General features: G+C 39.7%; 2 protein-coding genes across 7 annotated transcripts; one reads left to right on the top strand and one right to left on the bottom strand.

The window, feature by feature from the left end:
• The first annotated feature begins 2,216 nt into the window (after nt 1–2,216).
• Nucleotides 2,217–9,440, top strand: smcr8b (Smith-Magenis syndrome chromosome region, candidate 8b). Of its 3 annotated transcripts, none has more exons than XM_023430528.2 (7): nt 2,217–2,621; nt 2,747–3,038; nt 4,147–4,559; nt 4,906–5,654; nt 5,980–6,477; nt 7,213–7,669; nt 8,471–9,440. In XM_023430528.2, the coding sequence occupies exons 2-7, from the start codon at nt 2,853–2,855 to the stop codon at nt 8,916–8,918; spliced, it is 2,751 nt and encodes a 916-aa protein (XP_023286296.1). In that variant the 5' UTR covers nt 2,217–2,621; nt 2,747–2,852; the 3' UTR covers nt 8,919–9,440. The 3 variants fall into 3 exon arrangements, with proteins under 3 accessions (XP_023286296.1, XP_023286298.1, XP_023286297.1); XM_023430530.2 differs by having other exon boundaries at nt 2,218–2,621; nt 6,010–6,477; XM_023430529.2 differs by having other exon boundaries at nt 2,219–2,621; nt 6,007–6,477.
• Nucleotides 9,441–10,564: 1,124 nt separating this feature from the next.
• On the bottom strand, nt 10,565–21,190 carry LOC111672935 (uncharacterized). Of its 4 annotated transcripts, none has more exons than XR_015436098.1 (20): nt 21,113–21,190; nt 20,670–20,805; nt 20,472–20,580; nt 20,292–20,385; nt 19,241–19,391; nt 18,982–19,099; nt 18,032–18,157; nt 17,837–17,899; nt 17,622–17,744; nt 17,382–17,537; nt 17,177–17,230; nt 16,061–16,287; nt 15,882–15,961; nt 14,857–14,946; nt 14,614–14,694; nt 14,431–14,535; nt 13,822–13,927; nt 12,507–12,579; nt 12,172–12,326; nt 10,565–11,082 (listed from the first exon to the last, which is right to left on the bottom strand). XR_015436098.1 is itself a non-coding variant. In XM_087169685.1 (20 exons), the coding sequence occupies exons 2-19, from the start codon at nt 20,794–20,796 to the stop codon at nt 12,214–12,216; spliced, it is 1,893 nt and encodes a 630-aa protein (XP_087025811.1). In that variant the 5' UTR covers nt 20,797–20,805; nt 21,113–21,190; the 3' UTR covers nt 10,565–11,082; nt 12,172–12,213. The 4 variants fall into 4 exon arrangements, 2 of the variants coding, with proteins under 2 accessions (XP_087025811.1, XP_087025812.1); XR_015436099.1 differs by having other exon boundaries at nt 12,172–12,223; nt 12,319–12,579; XM_087169685.1 differs by having other exon boundaries at nt 12,172–12,223.
• Between the last annotated feature and the right edge of the window lie 335 nt (nt 21,191–21,525).

Below are 21,525 nucleotides of genomic sequence, written 5' to 3' on the forward strand. Positions count from 1 at the left end.
AGTATACTATGTTATATTTATGACTTTTTATGGCTTACTATCCTATGTCGTTTTTATGACTTTTTATGACTTACTATACTATGACTTTTTATGCCTTATCATACTTTGTCGTTTTTATGACTTTTTATGCCTTACTATACTATGATGTTTTTATGACTTATTATGCCTTATTATACTATGACGTTTTTCTGACTTTTCATGCCTTACTATACTATGACTTATTATGCCTTATTATACTATGACGTTTTTCTGACTTTTCATGCCTTACTATACTATGACTTTTTATGCCTTACTATACTATGTCGTTTTTATGCCTTTTTATGACTTACTATACTATGATGTTTTTATGACTTTTTATGCCTTACTATACTATGACGTTTTTTTTACTTTTTATGCCTTACTATACTATGTCGTTTTTATGCCTTTTTATGACTTACTACACTATGTCGTTTTTATGACTTTTTATGCCTTACTATACTATGACTTTTTATGCCTTACTATACTATGACGTTTTTTTTACTTTTTATGCCTTACTATACTATGACTTTTTATGACTTACTATGCTGTCATTTGTATGACTTTTTATGCCTTACTATTGTATGACGTTTTTATGACTTTTCATGCTTTACTATACTATGACTTTTTATGCCTTACTATATTATGTCGTTTTTATGACTTTTTATGCCTTACTATACAATGACTTTTTATGCCTTACTATACTATGTTGTTTTTATGACTTTTTATGCCTCACTATATTATGACTTTTCATGCCTTACTACACTATGTCGTTTTTATGACTTTTTATGACTTACTATGCTGTGTTGTCTTTATGACTTTTTATGACTTAATATACTATGATGATGACTTTTTATGCCTTACTATACTATGTCGATTTTATAACTTTTTATGACTAACTATACTATTACGTTTCTATGAATTTTTATGCCTTACTATACTCTGACTTTTTATGCCTTACTATACTATGATGTTTTTATGACTTTTCATGCCTTACTATACTATGTCATTTTTATGACTTTTTATGCCTTACTATACTATGACTTTTTATAACTTACTATAGTATGATGTTTTTATGACTTTTTACTCCTCACTGTAGAATGACGTTTTTATGCCTTAATATACTACGTCTTTATGTCTTTTTATGCCTTATTATACCATGATGTTTTTATGCCTTACTATACTATGAAGTTTCTATGACTCTTTACTCCTTACTCTACTATCATGTTTTTATGACTTTTTATGTCTTACTCTACCTTTATGTTGTAATATCTTACCACACTATGGCACCATCGTCCAATTGTTAAAACTGTCCCTTCACAGTTAAAAGGTTCTTGTTTCAAACCTCAGGCCTGGGGCCTTTCTGTGTCGAGTTTGCATGTTGTCCCTCTGCTTGCCTGAATTCTCTCAGTGAAATGGTAATCCAGACACAAAATTCCCATCTGGCCTATTGGTGAGTGCATGCACTACAATAAAATCACCATCAAAACTTTACATAAATCCCCTGCAGTAAAATCTTCAACCAAAGAAACACACCACATAATAGGTTGGTCAATTCACTTTTATTCATACTCATCTCATTCAAGTAGTGTCACCATAATCAGATTTTCTTCTCCGCCTCAGTTCCTTGGTGCTGTCTTAAACAGAAACAGTAGCTACTTGCACAGGTGTGCTGAAGGCAGATGAGACCACGTTTTACTGGGTTAGAGGTTATGCTACATAAATAATGAAACTGTGGTAGTTTTGGGATTCATTTGAGTTATTGACCTGGGAAATTGCATTTCTGTTAATAAATTATGTGATTGGCTTTACAACAGTCCTGCAATAAACCCTACCTTTATAAAGGTTAAAATGTTTTTGTTGTTGTTGTTTAAACTTAATGTTGGCGTTGGAGGATGTAGTCAGTGGTGCTGTTGAACTGTATTGCACAAAACACTACCCCAAACGAGATTAAAAAGTGGATTAGTGAATTGACAGAAAATTAATTTTGCAACAATTGACAAGCAATTTGGGGCAGTTGCTCTTGCACTTTGCCTCAGTACTAATCCAGCCAGGAATAAAAGGCAAAACAGTTCAACAGCACCACACCTTTTGTCCTCCAAAATGATATAGTTGAATCAACACCTCTTTTAAATAGTTTAAATAAAAACTGAACATTATAACCTTCATGAAGGGATGATTTATTGCATGACCCTAATAAACTGTCAACTGAGTGTATTTCCAGCAGATGTTCCAAAAAAAAAGTTTTTACTTTGAAACTGATGACCGGAAGTCTTCGTTACTCCAGCCTTGTATTCATGAAGCGCCGCTTTCTCTACACAAGCGAGCGGCACCCGCGCGGCACCGGCCCACCGGCTGTCACATGGCTTAATATGGGTGTAGAGGATTCTGTTTGCCGGTCAGATATGTGACTCCGAGGCACAAGTTCTAGGCTGAAAGTTTGCTTACTAATTACGAGAAAGAGGAACACAAAACCCGGGACAAAGGTTAGCTAACCGTGTGACTGCCGCCCACAGGGGACTTTCGCTTCTCCGTTAAGTTTTCTCAGATGCCTGTTCCCGAAAACGCCGCTTGTTTACGCGACTGTTGCTGTTGAAAGTTAACGGGTAAGACACTCATTGAATTTTTAATTTGGTGAAGCTTCAGTACACATCGCTTCATGAGTGTAGTCAACTGCGCAACAAGTTTTTAACTCTCTGGTTGTTGTTGTTGTTGCACCCGGTCTGAACAGCTGACTCACCGACTGAGGGCCGGGGGCACCGGGACACCGCCGCCGCTGAGAACATAAAAGCGCCTTGTAAGCCCCTCCATGGGTTGACCAGCCTCACTGTCTGAAAATGATCGGGTCACCGGACCTGTTGGCCTTCACCGGCACAGAGGGGTTTGGGGAAGGAGAGGAGGACCAGGAGGCTCAGAGTCTACCTGAGGAGCTCTCTGTCCCCCTTTCACCTCCCTCCCACCCCTGGACCACCTCCGCCCAGTTCCGCAGAGACTTTATACTGGTGGCTGAATTCTCAGAGCAGGTGAGTGTGTTTGTTTTAGAATATGGAAAACACTGTTGTTCTCCACAAAGTACAACAATGTATTCAGATTCTGTACTCAACCAAAAGCACCAATACAGAAATGTGAAATACTCATCAAATCCTTCATTCAAAATCTCACAAGTATTAACAGCAAAATGAACTTGAGGTGTATGATAATAATGATATATTAAACTACATAATATAAATGTTTGTATGTTATAGTTTTGCAGTGTAACTTTGTAGGATTCAGTAATAATAATGATATGCATTGCTTGATTATTTTGGCCAAACAACACTCACATATATGAATTACCTCTTTTTTCTTTTAGTTGTTTAACTTAAACAAAGCACTGAAGTTCATGAAAATATGTGGAATATTTAATTTTTAATATTTATTTAAATTTCCTCTTTGGTTTTTGGATCTACACAGTGAAGTCATATTGCTATGTTGCGGCTCAGTTGTTGTCAGGGTAATGGTGTCTCAAAAGTAATGGTGTTGTTTATTCAGGAAGTCACAGTGAGATTAAGATCTTTTTTTTGCAAGAGAGTCTTGAGAACAAACTATATACATACTTATCACAAGACAGCAAGTCAGTGACACACAGCAACCATCACACACACTGACACAATCATTAAAACAATCACAGATATTAGTAGAAATATCAACAAGCACAGCATTCCCCAGAGAAATGAGTGTCTTGAAAATGTATAGTACTGGAAACCAACTTTCCACAGAGAAACGTTTAGAGCTAATCTCTCCTGTGATCTCGTGTCAGTTTCTCCAAATATGTCAACAACTTTCACATCATGGTTTTATGAAAGAAAAAACTGCCGCACCTAATTACCTAATTAGGCTGCACCTAATAATTATTTTCATTATGGATAAATCCGTCCATTTATTTTCCCTGATAAATTGTTTTGTCTATAAAATGTCAGAATATTGTTAAAAAACAAAAAAAAGAAGATCCATCACAGTTCCCAGAGCCTGAGGTAACAGAGCAAATGTCTTCAGGTTTCTATTATAAAACAGAGGAAAGCAGCAAATCATCAAAATGGAGAGAAAGTTTGGTGTTTTTCAGCCCTACAAATCTCTTCTGTGTGATTTCAGGTGGGTCCAAAACCTGTACTGACGATACCGGACGACCCCAGGGTCATCGGCACCTTTGACCTCAACCACTTCTCTGTTCGCCTCATGTCTGTGGATTACCAGGCGTCCGGACCCGTCCACACTACTCATGCCACCCCCGGCCCCCGCCTCAACTTCAGCGAGGACTCCAAAGTGATCCTGGGAGATTCAGCGGAGGATGCTTTTGCATACGTTCACCACCTGACCCTGTACGACCTGGAGGCTCGCGGCATGGTGCGTCCTTTCTGTATGGCCTACGTGTGTTCGGACCAGGCGAAGCTGATGGAGAACTTCTCCGAACTGTCGACATGCTTCTCTCAGGCATCTGACAGCATTAAGACGGGAAACAGGCAGGCGTTCTCTATGGAGCTGCAGAGAAAACTGCAAGAACTCGAGTAAGATCATGTAGCTATGTATTAGAGCCTGACTGATACATCAGCATACACCACTGGTTACTGGCTGATATTAGATTATTATTACAGTAATTTGTCCCGCGTTAACAGATGCAACAAAGCTAACGGGACAGTGAGAGTGATGCCGGTTGAGTTTAGTCGATATACACCCTCACAGTTCTGGGCAGAAATCCAATCAGCCACATTAAACAACAGAGCACACAGAGCACCCAGCCTGGGTGAAGTCAGGAGTAAAACAGACCTCAGGTTTCCAGGCAGAGAAACCGGGCAGTGAAACACCACCTTTCAGTCTTTAAGTCTGCTGACTAAATACAACTCTCTGTTTCAGGTACACACGGTTGACTTTGCTGCAGGAGACAGAACATGTGACGACAGTAAATGGGTTCACAGAAGTTGGAGAGAAAGACGGAGATCTTGAAGCTGTAGAGCGTTCAATATTAAATCACAGAGACCTCCTCCGCCAGGTCACATCCTACCCAAACAGGAAGCTCAAACAGCCTGACTTTCTGCCCTACGACCCAGCTGACTCCCTCACTGATCCTACTGCGTTACTGCCTCCTGAGCTCTGTCCCTCCGCCTCCACCTCCACCTCCAACTCCTACAAGTCCGAGCACCGTCTGAAGCAGCTGCACGAGCTCTGCAATGGTTACTTCCTCTCCTTAATGAAGGATCAGCTAGCAGACACAGAGCGCAGCCTTCGTGGTGACAGGAGTGTCCTGCGAACTGCTCGCGTGTCACGTTCGCTTTCCAGGAGGCTCATGCTCACCAACTTCCTGTTTGAGCTGTGGAGACCAGAGGATGAAGAGGAGGAGGAGAGGGAGAGCACTGAGCCAGAGCTACAGAGGGCGAGTAAGAGCGTTGTTGAGGTGTCAGAGCCAATGAGCCTGGAATCATTCTGCTCCTGTGTGGAGGAGATCCCGATCAAACTGGAGGCAGGAGAAGCCGGGACAGTGACCCCTGACCCCAGCATTGCCGCGGAGATGACAGGAAGTGTGAGCAGTGGCGACAGCATTGAAGTGCTCGGGACTGAGAAATCTTATCGGACGCAACATGCCATCACTGGATCTGACAGCAGAGGTACGTCCACTGACAGATAATCAGTTAATCGTTTAAATCCCTTATCAAGCAAAAATACCAAACACCACCTAGTTTCAGCTTCTCAAACGGGACGATCTGCTGCTCAGTATCAATGTAAAATGAATTCTTTTTGATTTTGGGCTGTTGGTCAGGCAAAACAAACAATTTGAAACAAGCTCTTTGAAGTCATGTTGCTAGCAACGCGTCTCTAAGGATGATAAGTTAGTCTGATGTCAGTCAGACATTGTATAGACAGAATAATTAACTTGACTAATCAAAAAAAAGATGAATCCAGTCATATTACAATACGCCTCTATTACAACAGGTCCAGCTGACAGTTTACTCTCTTCAGCAGAAACACCGGTCATGCTGATGGACACGTCTGTCAGGCGAGCGACAGTAGATGCAGGCGCCAGGCGTGTGCGAGCGTACGCCAGACGAGCCAACAGCGAGGACAGCATTGAGGTTCTGAGCACCACCGAGTCCATCTTTCCAGATGACCTCACCGCCATCACAGAGGAAGATGCGGAGCACCAACCTCTGAGCAATGGCTTTGACAACGAGGAAGAAACACTGACGGAGTGTAAGGCTGACGATGCTCTCATAGAGGAGAAAATACTGAATGCAGCTACTACAGGAAATGAAAATGAAAATGAACTTCCTGTTCAGAAAGATGATGGTTGTGTTGATGAGGACAAGCCTTTAAAGCAAATAACCCTCAGTGATGGCGCCGTGATCAAAGAGGAACCGGCCATCGAGAGTTTGAAGAAGAATCAAGTCCATGAAGACAACAATCTTGAGAAGACGCCCAAACTACAACAAGGTAATAAATAAATAAATCAGGTGGATAATAAAATGATTCCTCAGCATCTCTGTAACTGTATCTCTACACTAACAGTTCTTCGAAAGTTCTTTTCATTATTGCCAAATAACTGGAGGTTATGGAATTATATTTACGCTCCAATACTGTACGCACAATTAAAGAATTTGGAGGAGCACAAATTATTATTTCTAGATGTATTTTATCATGCAAGGAATAATTTTATTTGAGCAAACAAAAATGTTCTCTGTGCTCAATAAATTTTGCTATTATTAGTTTGCTATTATCCACATAAGTGCACAGTAATAAGGTTCAAAAGGTCCCGTTACATGTTCAGAACTGAGGCACGATATAAAACCGTAAAAAGGAAATCATGTGTAGAACAGGTTCCACAGGGAATCCTTCGGTAACAATGCAATAGCGCACTTAAAATATAAGTTTAAATACACATGAGATTACAGGATGTCTTTAAATTACGGGGGGTGGACTACTCCACGATATAATATAAAATATGTATAGTAAGGGGGTAGAGGGGGAGAAAAAATCCTAAATAGCCAATTGATGCCCTATCAGATCACCTATTACAGGTTTTGTATGTCAGTGAGCTGTAACATTAAAATAACATTTAGTTTAGAGCTTTAAAGTTCTGTTTCAGAAGCTCTTCTTTACTTTCTTGTTAAATATCTTGTGACCTCTCAGATTGATCTTTTCATTAACTGGGGAAACTGTTTTTTACAGAAGCGGTGAAGTTGATGCCAAAGTGGTCTGAAGCCCATCAGACGTTGCAGTCAGTGGAGGTGGACCGCTGGTCTCCACCCTGCGCTCCTCTCAGGCTGCTGAGCATCGACGAAGCGTCTGACTGCACCAGCTTTACGGGCTCCTCAGAACCCCCATCTCCCACCCAAAATATCCACAGCAACGCCCATTTAGATAAGAGGAGGAGAAGGAAGGCTGGACTCAGAGCCCTCAGGTTCATCAAACAGAACTCATTCTCCCAGCATGCCGTATTTTGCCTCCTGAGCGGCCGGCCGCTGGTTGTCGTCGGAGGAGACGAGGGTTTGGTCAGGAAGCTGGTGGACGCTCTGAGTCTCTTCCTGCCTGCTCCCGGTCCTGATGGAAATGCAGTGATGCCGTCTCTGTCCATGCCACTTCAACTGACCGACCTGCTCACGTGGAGACTGATAGGAATACACAGGTACGCCATAACACACTGTCAGCTCATGATTACTGGCCAAAAGGGAAAAAAATCTACTAATGCAGCTTTGAATATTGCTTGTATGCACAATATGGCACAACCTTGAAATAACGCCTCAAAACTCAACAAGATCTGGGGACGGACCTATCCAATGAATTAAATTCTACATAAAATTCACTAATTCACTATACAACGTTGTTATTATTACCACGTTAATCATTATGGTCTTGTACCATGTGAAAAACATTCTGGTTGAATGTATTGTAAACTGTAAACTGGGCTTATATCTGTCATTTTGGTCACTCTATCACTATGTGGCTTTACACTTTCACTGGCCGGACATTTGATCCTGCTGAAGTTCTGCATAATGTTAAACTTGAGAAACTTAGATCCTCTCTCACGGGTTCAATAAAGACATTTGAAGAAACCTGGAACCCCCCGTCTGAAATATATTGATCTGCTTAACATTTCACAAGAGGACTGAACAGGGTTACTTGTATTTGTATCCTTTTATCCAATCAATTCTTTTTATTTACTTATCGTTATTATTTTGTTTGTTATCGTCTTTTTTTCTGTTTCCTCCTTTCTCCCCTCCCTTGGTGTTTCATGCTGAGTAGGGTGGGGGTTGGCGTATGTGGGTCTGTAAATGCTGTCTGTTCTGTATCTGCAGCCTTAACTACTTTATCATGTGACCCACCGTGATAACTGTTGTTATCTACGCAGCTTTACTGAATGCATTCAGTATGTACTCATAAAAACATACTTTGTAATTAATACTCACCTCTTTTTCTTCTTGACCAGATCATCCTCCAGCTCCTCGTCCACCATTATCCACTCTCTGACTCGCTACAGTCGTTATTTGGCCTTGCTGGACCTGGACCAGAGGACTCTGCGCTGTCCATCATACTCCGGCTCTCTCGTCGGCAGACTGGCCAATCCTCACACTGGCATCAGCCGAGGCATCACCTACCTGCTGCACCTGGAGAGCTGCCTGACTGTGCTGGCCAACCAGGCTCTGCTGTACACGTTTAGTCCTGCTGCCCAACATCTAAGCGCTGCAGGAGGGAAGGAAGATTCAGGAGGCGAGGATTTTCTGGTCACACGAGGATTCTGCAGCAGTGAAAACGATTTGAGAGTGATGAGCTTCCTGTCTGACCTCGTCAAACAGCGCCACGCAGGACGTGGACCTCCGGTTTTAAGATTTTCTTATGGCTCAGCGCAGCTCCACAGAAATACATACACAACATAGAGTCCAAAGACACAGGAGGAACAAAAGATTCTTATCGCTTCGACAAAATGCACTGATCTCTCTCCATGACTGAAGCAGAAGGTTAAACATCATCTGGCACTGTGAAGACAAAAGAATCACACTTGTAATGTTTTTATCTGCTGTGTTTGTGTGTGTGTGTGTGCGTGTGTGTGTATGATTCCAGCTTTGGGTCATGTATCTCTGGAATACTGAACATTAGTGCACTCGTGCCTGGGGCACCAAAAACCTTGATGTGCTGGCAGCCACTACACCTGAAGTATTGTTTGTTTGTTTTTTTAATTGCAGTGTTTTTAAAATGTAGCCCAATCACTGGAATACCTATGAACTCTTTGTAATTCAAGATAATTGAGCCACAGATGAACATTGTGCAAAAAAAAAAAAAAACCCTTTTGTAGATCTGTGAGTACTATGAAGGCAGCGTGGTACCGAGGCTGCTAGATGTTGGAGTTTGGTGCTTCTGTCCTCCTTAACTCTTATAAAAGCTTGTTGCTGTGTCATTTAGCATTGAGCCAGACCAACTCAGTTCAGAGGAGTTAAATTTTCAGGACTTAACATCATTGCTGTTGAAACAAGCACCGGTTCAACTTGGCCGAAGCTAAAGCCGGATGGACACTGAAAATTGTACATCGAGCTTCATGCAGGACGGGCATGTGGTAAAGAACAAAAGTTTAATTTTAATAATTACCAGTGGTGGGAGTATTCAGGTAAAAGTATCAATACTCCATTACAAATAAAAATCCAACATTCAAAATCCCACTCAAGTAAAAGTACATAAGTATTATCAGCAAAATTCACTTTAATCAATCTTTTATCAAAAGTAAAAGAGCTCATTTTAAAGTAAAAAAGGTCCCAGTGAGTGATATTTTATTATATACACACATTTGTTTCCATTCTTCAGACTTTTCAATAGTCTTTGCAGTTATTTGTGAAATATCTATAGATCTGAAACATGACAAGCATCCGCATCTAGAGGGACAAGGGGGGGAAGTTAGAAACGTAATACTTAGTAATTGTTGTTATGAGATTATGTTTTTTAAATTAAACCTGGAAATTAACAAATAACTAATAGATAAATATGGTGCAGTAAAAAGTACAGCACTCTGTCTTAAGTGTAGTTGAGTAAATGCAATTAATTACTTTTCCCCACTGACTGTTTTCTGCACTCTGGCTTTAGACCTCAGTTAAACCACATGTGCAGCAGGGTTCAGTTGAACCTCAGTGAATACTCGTTAATCAATAAGCTGACAATCAGAACATCTGATTTGTTTGAAAGTACTGTACTTATGTACACCAGCCGTACTTTACTTGATAATTCCATGTTATGCCACTTTATACTTGTACTCTGCTTCATACAGGGAAATACTTCCCTCAACTATATCTATTTGAAATGTTTAGTTATTTGTCAGATTCAAATTGAAACAAAATATAAGCAGAGAAATTGTGTTATTGTAGATAAAGCTACATTAAGTAGTTAAAATTAGTCCCACTTTTACTACTGACATTTAAAGTATATTAGTCATGTACTTTTACATAAACTTTTGAATGTATTTGAACTGCAGCTGAAACAGAGCAACAGCCTCCTGTTAAACACTGTACTTTTGTTATTCTAATGATGCAAATATGAGCCGATTTCAGCATGTGTATATTTACAATAAATAAAATCATATTTTACACAGGAACTCTACATTTGAAGAAATAATTCAGCAACCAAGACTTATATTTCCTTTCCTTTCTTTTGGCCAAAGTGGTTCATAAAGCTGTCAGCTTTTTAATTTAATTTAAAGTGTCACATAATGGCCTCAATTACAATAATAATAAAAAAAAAGAATATCCAAAAGTATTTCCAGAAGGTACTGAACATACAAAATAAAAATCATACAGCGCAGAGCTCTGTAGCCAGTTCCCACCAACAAGCCATTAAAGAACAAAGCAACATATTGTGTCTCTATGCAGTTATTAAATACTGAATAACAGTGAGGATGTTATTCTGCGTATCACAGTCTGTGCAGCTTTACTCCGACGTCTGTGTGAAACTGAAAACTCTCAGTACTTGAGCCTGTGCAGAGGAGGCGGCCGCACAGTGACCTCTGCATTTCAGGACGTTCACGATTCTGGCAGTAGCATCGATGTGCATCAGGACAAGCTGCAACCAGCAAGAACAAAAAGTACAATTATTTTAAAAATGTTTCAGCTGTGCAGAGCCAGTTTTTGATTCATTAATTTTAATCATTTAATTATTAAGTTCCATATTAACATTTACTTAATTACACTTACAATTTTGTTGAAGCACTGAGGGGACGAAAAAATATATTATGACACATCAACTCATGGGCTACTTCAAACCCTTAATTACTACCAGTGCTGAAATGAAAATGAATCAAGAACTATAATGATTGATTAAATTCATTAATCAAAAAAGGTAAAAAGTCATTCATGATGCACTGACTACTGAATGACGGATTGTCGGATCGATGTGACTGACTAAATTTGAGAACTATATAATTTAGGGCTGCGACTAACAACTCTTCATTTTCGATTAATCTGCTGATTATTAAATAATTGAAAATTATTTGATAAGAAAAACTGATGCAGATGAATCTTTAGTCAAATCGATGAATCGTCTAATGAAGAGCTCCACTGAGGTTCGCAGAAGTGATGTTTAGCTCCAGCTGATAGAACAATCATCTCAATCACTTCCACAGAGAGGAATACAGATTTTAAATTAAAAATGCAAAGGGGTAAAGAATTATTGCTGCATGATCTTCAGGTTTAAGAGTTGGTCTCGGCTGAACACAGATGGTAGTGACGTAAATGTGAACTACATGGAAACTAACAGGCATCCCCTCAGTTTAATGCCATTCTGCTGATATACAGCTGGTGGCAGTAAATTGAGCAATGCAGCAACAAAAGGCAGGAAAGAAAACGACTCATGTCAGTTTTTTTTTTTTTTTTTTTTTTTTTTTTTTTTAAAACTTACAGAGTTTACATCTGATTTGCAAACGGTTTACGAGGACGGTAATGTTCGGTATATTTGTGAGGCCTTAAAGGTTTCACATGATGTGTTTGTGAGCGAAAACTCGACATGGTACTTCAGCTTACAGCCTGCCTTTAAAGCTTTTTCACACTGCTAAAAATAAAGAAGCCACTACAGGCTTTTCCTTTAAATGTGGAATCTGAGGGGAAAACCAAAAGCCAGAAGGACTGAACAGCTGATGAGAGTTGTGGGACTTACAGCTGACACTGTGACGAAACGTTCACTCGGGGAAGACAGAGTTTAACAGCCGCTGGTCGGGAGGAACAGACACAGAAGGTTAAAATTGAACACCACAGCAGGCAAAGTCGATAGTGAAGGATCACCACAGGTGGCAGGGCGACTTACAATATGTGCTGATCACCACCACATCAGGAGAGGACATGGAAAAAAAGGCAACAGATCAGATCCAATGCCTCTCACTACCTTTAACATCCACCATAAAGGAAAATGAAAACTCTACAGCTGCTATTTCCTAGCTCAAAAGGGCCGTTGTGCTTTTCCTTGCAGCAGGTTATAAATTTAATATGACTCACTGGTCCCAGCTCTCTGTTGAAGAAGACAGAGTGGGCATGATGTAACGAAGAAAGGGTAATGAATTATCCCCATCTGTCAGAAACACAAACAAACAGATGCTATGTTATGGTGCTGTGTTGTTTCAGCTTCATTTAACAATACACTGAAGAGTTTTCCACCACTGGTGGCGCTGTAGAGCTACATGTCGATGGGTGGATGCTTGTATTTGTATCTCGTGCTCCATCTACACATGCATGACGACACACACGGACACCACCTGTAAGGAGGTGACGTGATACAAATCTCTGCTGCCATGAGAACCTTAAAAAAAAAAAAAGATTTTAAAACAGCAAATAAAAGGCTGTGAATAATTTTGAAGGTGCTGAGTTGTTGCCACTCGACTACACAAGAAATATGACTGAAGTTTGGTGAAAAATAATGCCACATTCACTGGTAAAGATGGGAAAGATTCCTTTGTTAACAACTTGCAAGCTCAAGGTGGTTGTATGATTACAGAGTTGGTCAAATTTTGTGCATTGAAAATATAGCACAATGTACATTATATTTGGAAATAATGACACTGAACAATGATCTGTGGTGTGTGCCACATGTCCGTATTTGTTTCATTTTCAGTCGGGTATGTCGGATGTTAACGTGAGAGCTATTACTTTGATATGACATAAATTCAGCATTAATAAGAGTTTGAGAAAGTTAAAACCCCGCCTACTTTCTAACGTCAGCACACCTGGCCAATAGCTGTGTGAAGCGGGTGTGATTGTCAAGTTGCAACTTCAATAAGTTACAAAACTTGTCAGACTCAGACACTGTTAGACCATCTGACAAGCACTTCATGTGAGGCTTTGGGGAGCAGTAATGTTGGCTGTGCCAGGGACCAGCGGGCGGTGTATGTTGGTGTAGTTCTTACATTTTGCCACTGGACGTTGCTGATGGTTGCAAATCACTTGTTCACTCCTTTAATGTTTTTCCTGTTGCTGAATTTCATGCTGAGAAATTATGAACCTAAAACATCTTTGCATAAAGTCACTATTTTAGATGACTTAATTTATTATGGAGATTAAATAAATCTATAAAATAATAAGAAAATAAATGTGGAAATATAAACTGGAATAAATAAGTAAATTAAAAAAAAGGAAATATGAAGAGATAAATATTTCATTCTTGTTTATATTTCCACATTTATTTCTTTATTCTTCTTACTTACTTTACTCCTATGATAGATAATGGACGTTGAGATTTCAGTGCACGACCCTACTAGAGGATAAGCGGTAGAAAATGAATGAATGAAGGATTCATTATTTATTGACGCCCACACACCTGATGTGTTTTCCACCTCCTGTGTGATTTCCCGTAAGAAGGAGTTGAGACGTTCTGTGTCGGAGGACAAATTTTCCCAGAGCCACTGGAGAGCCCACACATTCTCCTGAGAGACAGAAGAAATATCGGTTATAAACGTTTACATCCTCATTTTCAGCTTCATGTCTCATCCAGACGTTTTCAGGAAAAGACAAAAAGTGAGAAAAGGTTGCTTCTATCACGAGATATCAGACATATAAAGTTTAAGATAATTCACCCATAGATGTCAAAATTACTTTTATTACAGTATATATTCCAACCTCCACTATGGAAAACATTGGTCACAGAGGAAATCTGAACCCTAACCTAAATTTGTTGATCCGTTTCTTTTATAACTTCAAACAAATTAGGATATCTTTAAAAAGCTACTGGATAAAGAACATACTGTTGAGAACATAGCAACTGCAACAGATCATGACAGTGAATTCTTGGGAGAACAACACAAGCTTAAGACTGAAACAATATATTGAATTTCAGCTAAAGAAATAGCTGATGAGGAACATGAAAACTGTGAAAGCTGTTTGTCCACACAGGATGTCACATCTAAGATGGAGAGGAAGAGAAAAATACCTTAAAGGTGTTGAGCACAGGGAGTGCTGGGCTCAGGGCACCATTGAGGATTCTCAAACCTAAAGCGCCTGTTACCAACAGTAACAAGGCCTGATCGGGGTACACCTGTAAACACAAACTCACATTTATTAAGAGTTTATCACCCCTTGTTTGAACTTGATGTTTGCATCTAAACACACTTACCTCCAGGAAGATCCATGGGATCTGTATGTTTGACCCGTGCTGCTTGTGCAGTATCACATCATTCACAACTTCCTTTGCTTCCTGAAGTCCAGACAGACAGACACACACACACACACACAGACAGACAGACAGACAGACAGACACACACACACACACACACACACACAGAGTGCAAACAACCATTAAAGATAAATGAAAATTTCTAAAGAAGAAAAGAGTTGGGAATAAACTAGAAATACATACATGTAGAAACTCTGCGTTCGGTGCTGGTAGAGCGGTGACTGAACCAGAAGGTGTGTTGACAACTGTGAGTAAACGAGTCCAACACTGAGACTGGATCAGGAAAACATCAGACATACAGTCACACACTGGAAAATGCTCAACTTGATTTATATGGCTTAGTTCATACCCATGTGGAAACTGAGTGTGGTTTAAATGAAAATAAAAAACATTCACAATCAGTTTGTCACTACAAACAAACAAACAAACAACACACAAGCTGTACTCAGTGGCTCACACACAATTGTCATTAAAAATATCATCAGAGAGAAGAAATGTTTTGAAAAAGGGCAAGTGCAGGTCTGTGCACATCTCAAGTCCTCGGGGGGACCATAAAAGCATATAAAATAAATGCAGCTTCACCAGACTTTGAATTGACCTCAGAGGAGCAGAGACAGGTGACTTGAGAAGTCTGCATGGCTTCTGTCATGACACCAGGAAAGAGCCGTGTTTTATGTAACTGCTTTAAAACCCAGAAAGAAGACGATGAAAACTAAGTGAAAAGCAACACGGGAGCAGTTACTAACAATCTGAGCTGAGTAAAGATCACAAACACTTAACACTTAGTTACACATTTGATTTGATTTTCCATTACCTTTAATGTGAATTCTGGTGTTTACCGGAAGTCAGTGCAGGGATGTTAGGAAAAATAAACAGAGTATCTTAGTAATGTGTTGGGTCACCACATGCTGTTAGAGCAGCTCTGAACTCTTCTGAACAAACACCATTCTTCCAAAAGTTAAGAGAGCGCTGTCTTACACGTCAAAATCTCCCATAGGTGTTCAACTGGGTCAATATCTGGTGACTGACCTTCGTTCGTAACTCATTTTTCAGGCGTTTCCTGTTATTTGTCCCCCATCTGTAGGGTTAATGGGCTTTTTGTAATCTGTATTACAGCTGTACAAGTCTCTCCAGGTTTTTTCAATATATAGAAGGACAAAAACATTTCTAAAAAGCAAACTAAGCAGGGATGTTCGTTGTAGACTTACATCAATGAAGACAGCAAAGCAGAATCTCTGAACCCTGAGAGCAAACTTCACCAGCTCAGCACGCTTCAGTGGAACAGCATCTAGAGAGAAGAGGGAGTTTCACCTCATGTAAGAAAATGTTTTGAGATTTTCTTTTGTGTAAATGGCGGCGATAGAAACACAGTATATATTTATCTGACCTTTAATTGGCTCCCATGGTGCATCGGGACAGCAGAGCTCTGCCGGCTGACTGACTGTCAGCTTTGGTGCCGTCGCCGTTTCAAAGATGCGGAGATAGAAGAGGAAGAGGGACGGCGTGAAGCGGGAGGCGGGGGCGTTCACCGAGGGGAACAAACTGTTGCAAGCCGTCATGAAGTGTCCGTCCATGCACATGAAGAACGGGATGAGGTCTTGAACCTGCTGGAAGCTACCAGAGACATAAACCAGATACAGCACGTAAACAACATGACGTTACCAATCATGGCTAAATATATAAATCTATGAATGAGATTTTATTTTCCAAACATAGTAAGACTTTAATTTTTCTAATTTCTGAACCTGCATTCACTTACTTATTTTCATTATTGATTAATTTTTTGTTAATCTTCTTCATTTCAATAATTGTGCAAGAAAATAAAAGCCCATCACAATCTCCAACAGTCCAGAACCAGAAAATATGAAGATTATAATCAATATTATTTGAACTACTGACAATTTTCTTTATCAATTAGTCTACCGTTTGTTTTCTCGATTAACAGATTATTCATTTGGTCTATAAAATGTCAGCAAATAGTAAGAAAATTTCCATAAAAATTTTCCCGAACCTGTTGAAGTATATTCAGTTTACGATCAAAGTAGAAACTAAGAATTCAAGAAAATATTCAGATTTGAGCCATTTTTTCCCCCAAGAATAAAAAAAAAAATCCTAATAACTGAGAAGCTGGAACATGGAAATATTTGGTCAATGTCAATTGTTTCAGATCTAATTTATAACAAAAGAAAACATGTACAAACTTTTCTCTGAACAATGATCAGTCAACTATACAACAAAAGTGCTATTTACATTTTTAGGGAATATTTACTGTGAACTACACAAGCATCTCAATTTGTGCTGACAAAATACATCATGAAGAAAAATGTAAATCTGATCTTTATCCGTCCCTAGATCGAGACTTCAAACATCTGTTACTGTAAGAAAAGAGATATTCCTTCCTAAAAGACCATCTTTGGTAAATAAAAGTTGAAATTAACTCACTTATACAGTAAAAGAGGAAAGCATGTAAAGTATTTGTGGTAGTTTGGACATAAACACTCACAGTGCAGAGCCATCACTCTGGACGACACGCAGGTAGCGGCTCAACTCTCTGTACCTGCAGACATGACACAGCCAGGTTTGGTTTTTAAGTAAGTGTGTGTGTGTGTGTGTGTGTGTGTGTGTGTGTGTGTGTGTGTGTGTGTGTGTGTGTGTGTGTGTATACAGTATAGTACATCAGTATGAGAGTTCCTAAATCCATTTAGTACCTGTGCTGTTGCTGTAGCAGCTCTGTTCTCAGTTGAACTATAGAAAGCGGTTCGCTCAGGACGTCCCGCTTGCCTTTGTTTTTGCGAACACCTGACACATTCTGCCCCTTCAGCACAGACACCAGCAGGACGTCCTCCCAAGGACGAACACACAGGCTGCAGCACACACACAAAGTTAAACTAAAACTCCCCTTGTGCAACACAAAAGCTCTTATGAACTGTTGTGACATTTGAACAAACCTGTTCCTCATGGTCTTCAGCTTGACAGGTAATTGTAGTCTCTTGTAAAAATTCTGCAGTTTTTGGTTGAACTCTGGAGTGAAATCAGCCATCACCAGCTGTCTCTGCATTGATGATACGACCCTGAAGAAACCCAAACACATAAATATAAAGCTACAGGTGAATTGGTCACAGATACAACACATTGTTCTCTGTGTGTGTGGCCATGTATTTACCTGTGAAGCAACGTCGCTTTAGCCATATCAACGCAGGCAAAGGCAGACTGTATGATGAGACCTCTGCAGAGAGTCACATTAACCAAAGAAAATGAATAGACAGAAAAATTCAAACTTGAAACCATAAATGCAGAACAGGAAATGCTTCTTTCTATGCGTGAGTGCGTGTGCGTGTTTGTGTGTGTGTGCGCGTACTCTGAGGGTTGAAAATGTTTAACGAAGTCTTCAGCAGCTCCAAGTCTCATGATGGCAGCAGCTCTTTCATCCTGTTCATCTGCTTTGTTCAGGAATGACGACACAAACTCGTACACAGGGGTGTAACTGCAAAAAAAAAAAAAAAAAAAGAAAATTTTCACTGCCATCACTTTTCATACGTTGATAAGGTAAATCGTCGAAATGTGACTAACATGAGAGAAAGGTAAGGGCCCCTCGGTTCCAATTAAAAGGTACCCTGTGCAGTTTTTGACCAGATCAGAGCAGTGCTTTCATGAATGGGTCCAATTGCATTTGTGTTGTGCACGTGCACACATAGCATGCAGGTGGCACATTTAACATTCTGCTGTTGGATTCACTATTTATCTGATTAATCTTAACATTTGGTGTGGTAACGTGCCAAGAAATGTAGAACTGCACCGAAAAAAAAAAAGAAAACTGCTATTAAGTAAACATGAATGTAAACAATGTACAATTAAATATGTTTAAAAAAAAGACTGTGTAAATGTTTCATGCAGACGAAATACAGTCATCATATTTGTTATACCTCAAAGATAAAGCACCCTGACTGTAAACATAACTTTTGTTAAGTTAGAAGAAAACCCCATGCAGTACCTTTAAGGGACATCTTAATGCTTACAATAATATCTTAAACAACAACGTGCTTCTTACTTTGTGGCAGTAGTTAAAGACCCTTTACTGTTTATGTTGCTTAATGCATTATGTCATCCCCATTCAATTGTTCAAGCATGTCCGCATACTTTTGGCCATGTGGTGAATCTCACAACAATTGAATGGGGTACAGTTCCGCATACATGAGGACAGATCCTGATAACATTCATGTGTTAAAGATAAATCACAGAGTTCTGATATATAAAAAGAATAAGATCATGTGAGGGTGGATAACTGTTCTGCTCTGCTGAACAACTCACTCAAAGATGCGGGCTCTCTGGTTTGGCAGGTTTACACCATAATCCTGTAACGTCTTTCCCATCATGAAGATTAATAACTGTGCAGAAAGGTCTTGTTTGAAGCACTGTAGCATCATTTCTGGACAAGAGGAAGACAAATCCAATAGTAGTGAATTAACATGTAATTACAGCTGATGACAAGCGGCTCAAATCTGAGGGTTTTCCCAAATGTAAATGTGATTTTTATGTTCACATACAGTTTTTGTATGAGCGTGAGTACCTGCACGTCGGAGGTGACCGTCTATCTCAGACAGGGTGAGTTTGAAAGTCTTCAGTCCCCCCAGCAGCGTGCCATTCCTCAGGTTGTTCCAGAAGTCGCTCCTTTTATGGCTGTTGCAGTGACATGTGCCACTGTGACACCACATTGCACACTGACCACACACACAGGACAACAATGTGGAAAAAAACAAAAGCCATTTGCAGCTTGAAAACTTGGATTTTTCTTTATCTTTACCTGCTTTAAACATTGAATATTTCTTTGTGGTCAGTAATTTCACTCTTGATCAAACAACACAAAATGTGACAGTGAAACTAAAATACGACATCCTCTTTGTGCAGCTTGTAACGTTCAGATTCAGAGATATGGCTGAGATCACAGGGTAAAATCACTATTATGACACCACAGTAAATGCCAATGACAACAGTGACACTATATCTTGCAACATGATCTATCAAGAATCTATAATATATCTATAAGAGGAAAACATGCCTCCATCAGGCCAATCTTATGAGGTAACATTCAATGTTATGTTTCATTTATTAAACACCCTTTTAAAAACCAAATTTTTTAGGGCAATATTTTCTAAAACCAATGAATATTTGCATTATAAAAGAAGGAAATGTGATTTTTGTTGCAGTGTTAAGAGATATTACTAGATTGAAATAAAACTGAAACCAAGCGTAACAAGCTTCACAAAAGGTAGCGTTCACTGCAGGGTGTTTGAGCTGGGCTGTACTGTAAAAGTGTTAGTGTTGTAGTACTATAACATTGTGTCTTCTAGTCATTCAGCAACATTTCACCTCTTAAATTTAAAGACACTGACAAAAGCAAAGTGTCAAATAAAATGGTAAAATGCTTCCAAGCCCGAAGGTGAGTGATGGTGTCTGGGAGACTGATACGATGTGGGAAAAGGAGAAGGGTTAACCCCTTTTTATTATTTTTTGATGTGTCTGCTTTTTTAATTTGAATTATTCCACAGTCAACGTGGCTGTGAATAATGTGGCAACTCAAGGAGGCACCAGCATCTTTAACAGACTGCATCAACACATACCGCTGAGGCCAGCTTGTCGCAGATGTAGCAGAAGCACTGATCACACATGAGCTGGTTGCTGGCCACAGGAGCGTTGATCTCACAGTCTGTAGCCCTGAGCAGGACAGAAGGGAATCAGTGCGATTATCTCTACTGGACGACTGTATTTCACAAAGTGTGTGTGTGTGGAGATTTACTCACGTGAAAGGATGTATGGGGCAGTCATAGCGTGCATGAGGCAGCACCTCAGCACGACGGGAGAAGGTCACGACCAGGTCTTCATCCAGAGCATTTGGAGGTAGGACGAAATCTGAAACACAGAGGAGGAGCAGCTGGTCACTATTTATAACCTCCAATCTCACACAACTCGCTAGTGTAAAAAGTAAATATAGTTGTTACCACTCTTCTTTGTATCCTCCACCTCCACAATGAGCACCGAGGATTCACTGCATGATATAGCATGTTCTTCATCGTCTTCATCATCACTGAGGATGATTATTTCTCCATTGTCTCCCGTTGTACACATCAGAAATGTCTAGCGCAAGAAAGGGACGGAAAAGGCAAACGCCAACTCACAGGTATGTATACAGTATACTCAAAATATCACCTGACATAGTTTGGCTGTACCCGGTCCTGCCAAAATCACATTCACTCTTCTCATACTTTTAAGAAGCTAGCTTTCTTCAAGGCAGGAAACCGAGCGGTTAAATGAACAACCGCCGCTCGTGTCACCCGAAAAGTTATTTATTTTATTGTTTACTACAAAGTCTAGTAACTTAAACCTATTAAAATACATTTAAGTAGTTGTTTTTGTTCGGTGAGCATAGTGACAGTTTCCTTACCTTTGCTGTCTGCGTAAACAAAATAATCGTAGTTTTTCGCGCCGGGTTCTCAAATCTGATGGCACCGGATGTGACGGGTTTTCTTCTTCGTCGTCTTTATAGGTGGCTGACAAGCCGATTCATAAATATACTACCGCCACCTACTGGACAAGAATGGAGCTTTAGATAAATACATACAAGCACCAATCTGGGACTGAACTGCGTAATTTCATTATTTCACATTACCTACAAATCATTTTAAAATCCCGCTTTCATTGCTGAATAACACAAACGTCTTTCTTTTTTGAATAAACTTTATTCATCTAACCAACTATTTTTTAAAGTTGTGTAACAAATAAAATCTACTGACACATAGGTCTGTAGTTGACTCAGAAAATGGCCCTAAAAGTGAAACATAATAAAAAACACAACCA

Source organism: Seriola lalandi, unplaced genomic scaffold (genome assembly GCF_002814215.2).
Source record: "Seriola lalandi dorsalis isolate HSWRI2012SDOR001 ecotype SW California unplaced genomic scaffold, Sedor1 jcf7180002054907, whole genome shotgun sequence".
NCBI lineage: Eukaryota > Metazoa > Chordata > Actinopteri > Carangiformes > Carangidae > Seriola > Seriola lalandi.

Bases quoted from the DNA above. Each gene is read 5' to 3' on its own strand.
- smcr8b (XM_023430528.2), top strand. From the start codon at position 2,853: ATGATCGGGTCACCGGACCTGTTGGCCTTCACCGGCACAGAGGGGTTT. The intron at 5,655-5,979 runs GTACGTCCACTG...CTATTACAACAG, and splicing joins CACTGGATCTGACAGCAGAG to GTCCAGCTGACAGTTTACTC. The intron at 6,478-7,212 runs GTAATAAATAAA...TGTTTTTTACAG, and splicing joins GACGCCCAAACTACAACAAG to AAGCGGTGAAGTTGATGCCA.
- LOC111672935 (XM_087169685.1), bottom strand. From the start codon at position 20,796: ATGTGTACAACGGGAGACAATGGAGAAATAATCATCCTCAGTGATGAT. The intron at 20,386-20,471 runs GTGAGTAAATCT...TGTCCTGCTCAG, and splicing joins TGCCCCATACATCCTTTCAC to GGCTACAGACTGTGAGATCA. The intron at 17,900-18,031 runs GTACGCGCACAC...GACTCTCTGCAG, and splicing joins AAACATTTTCAACCCTCAGA to AGGTCTCATCATACAGTCTG.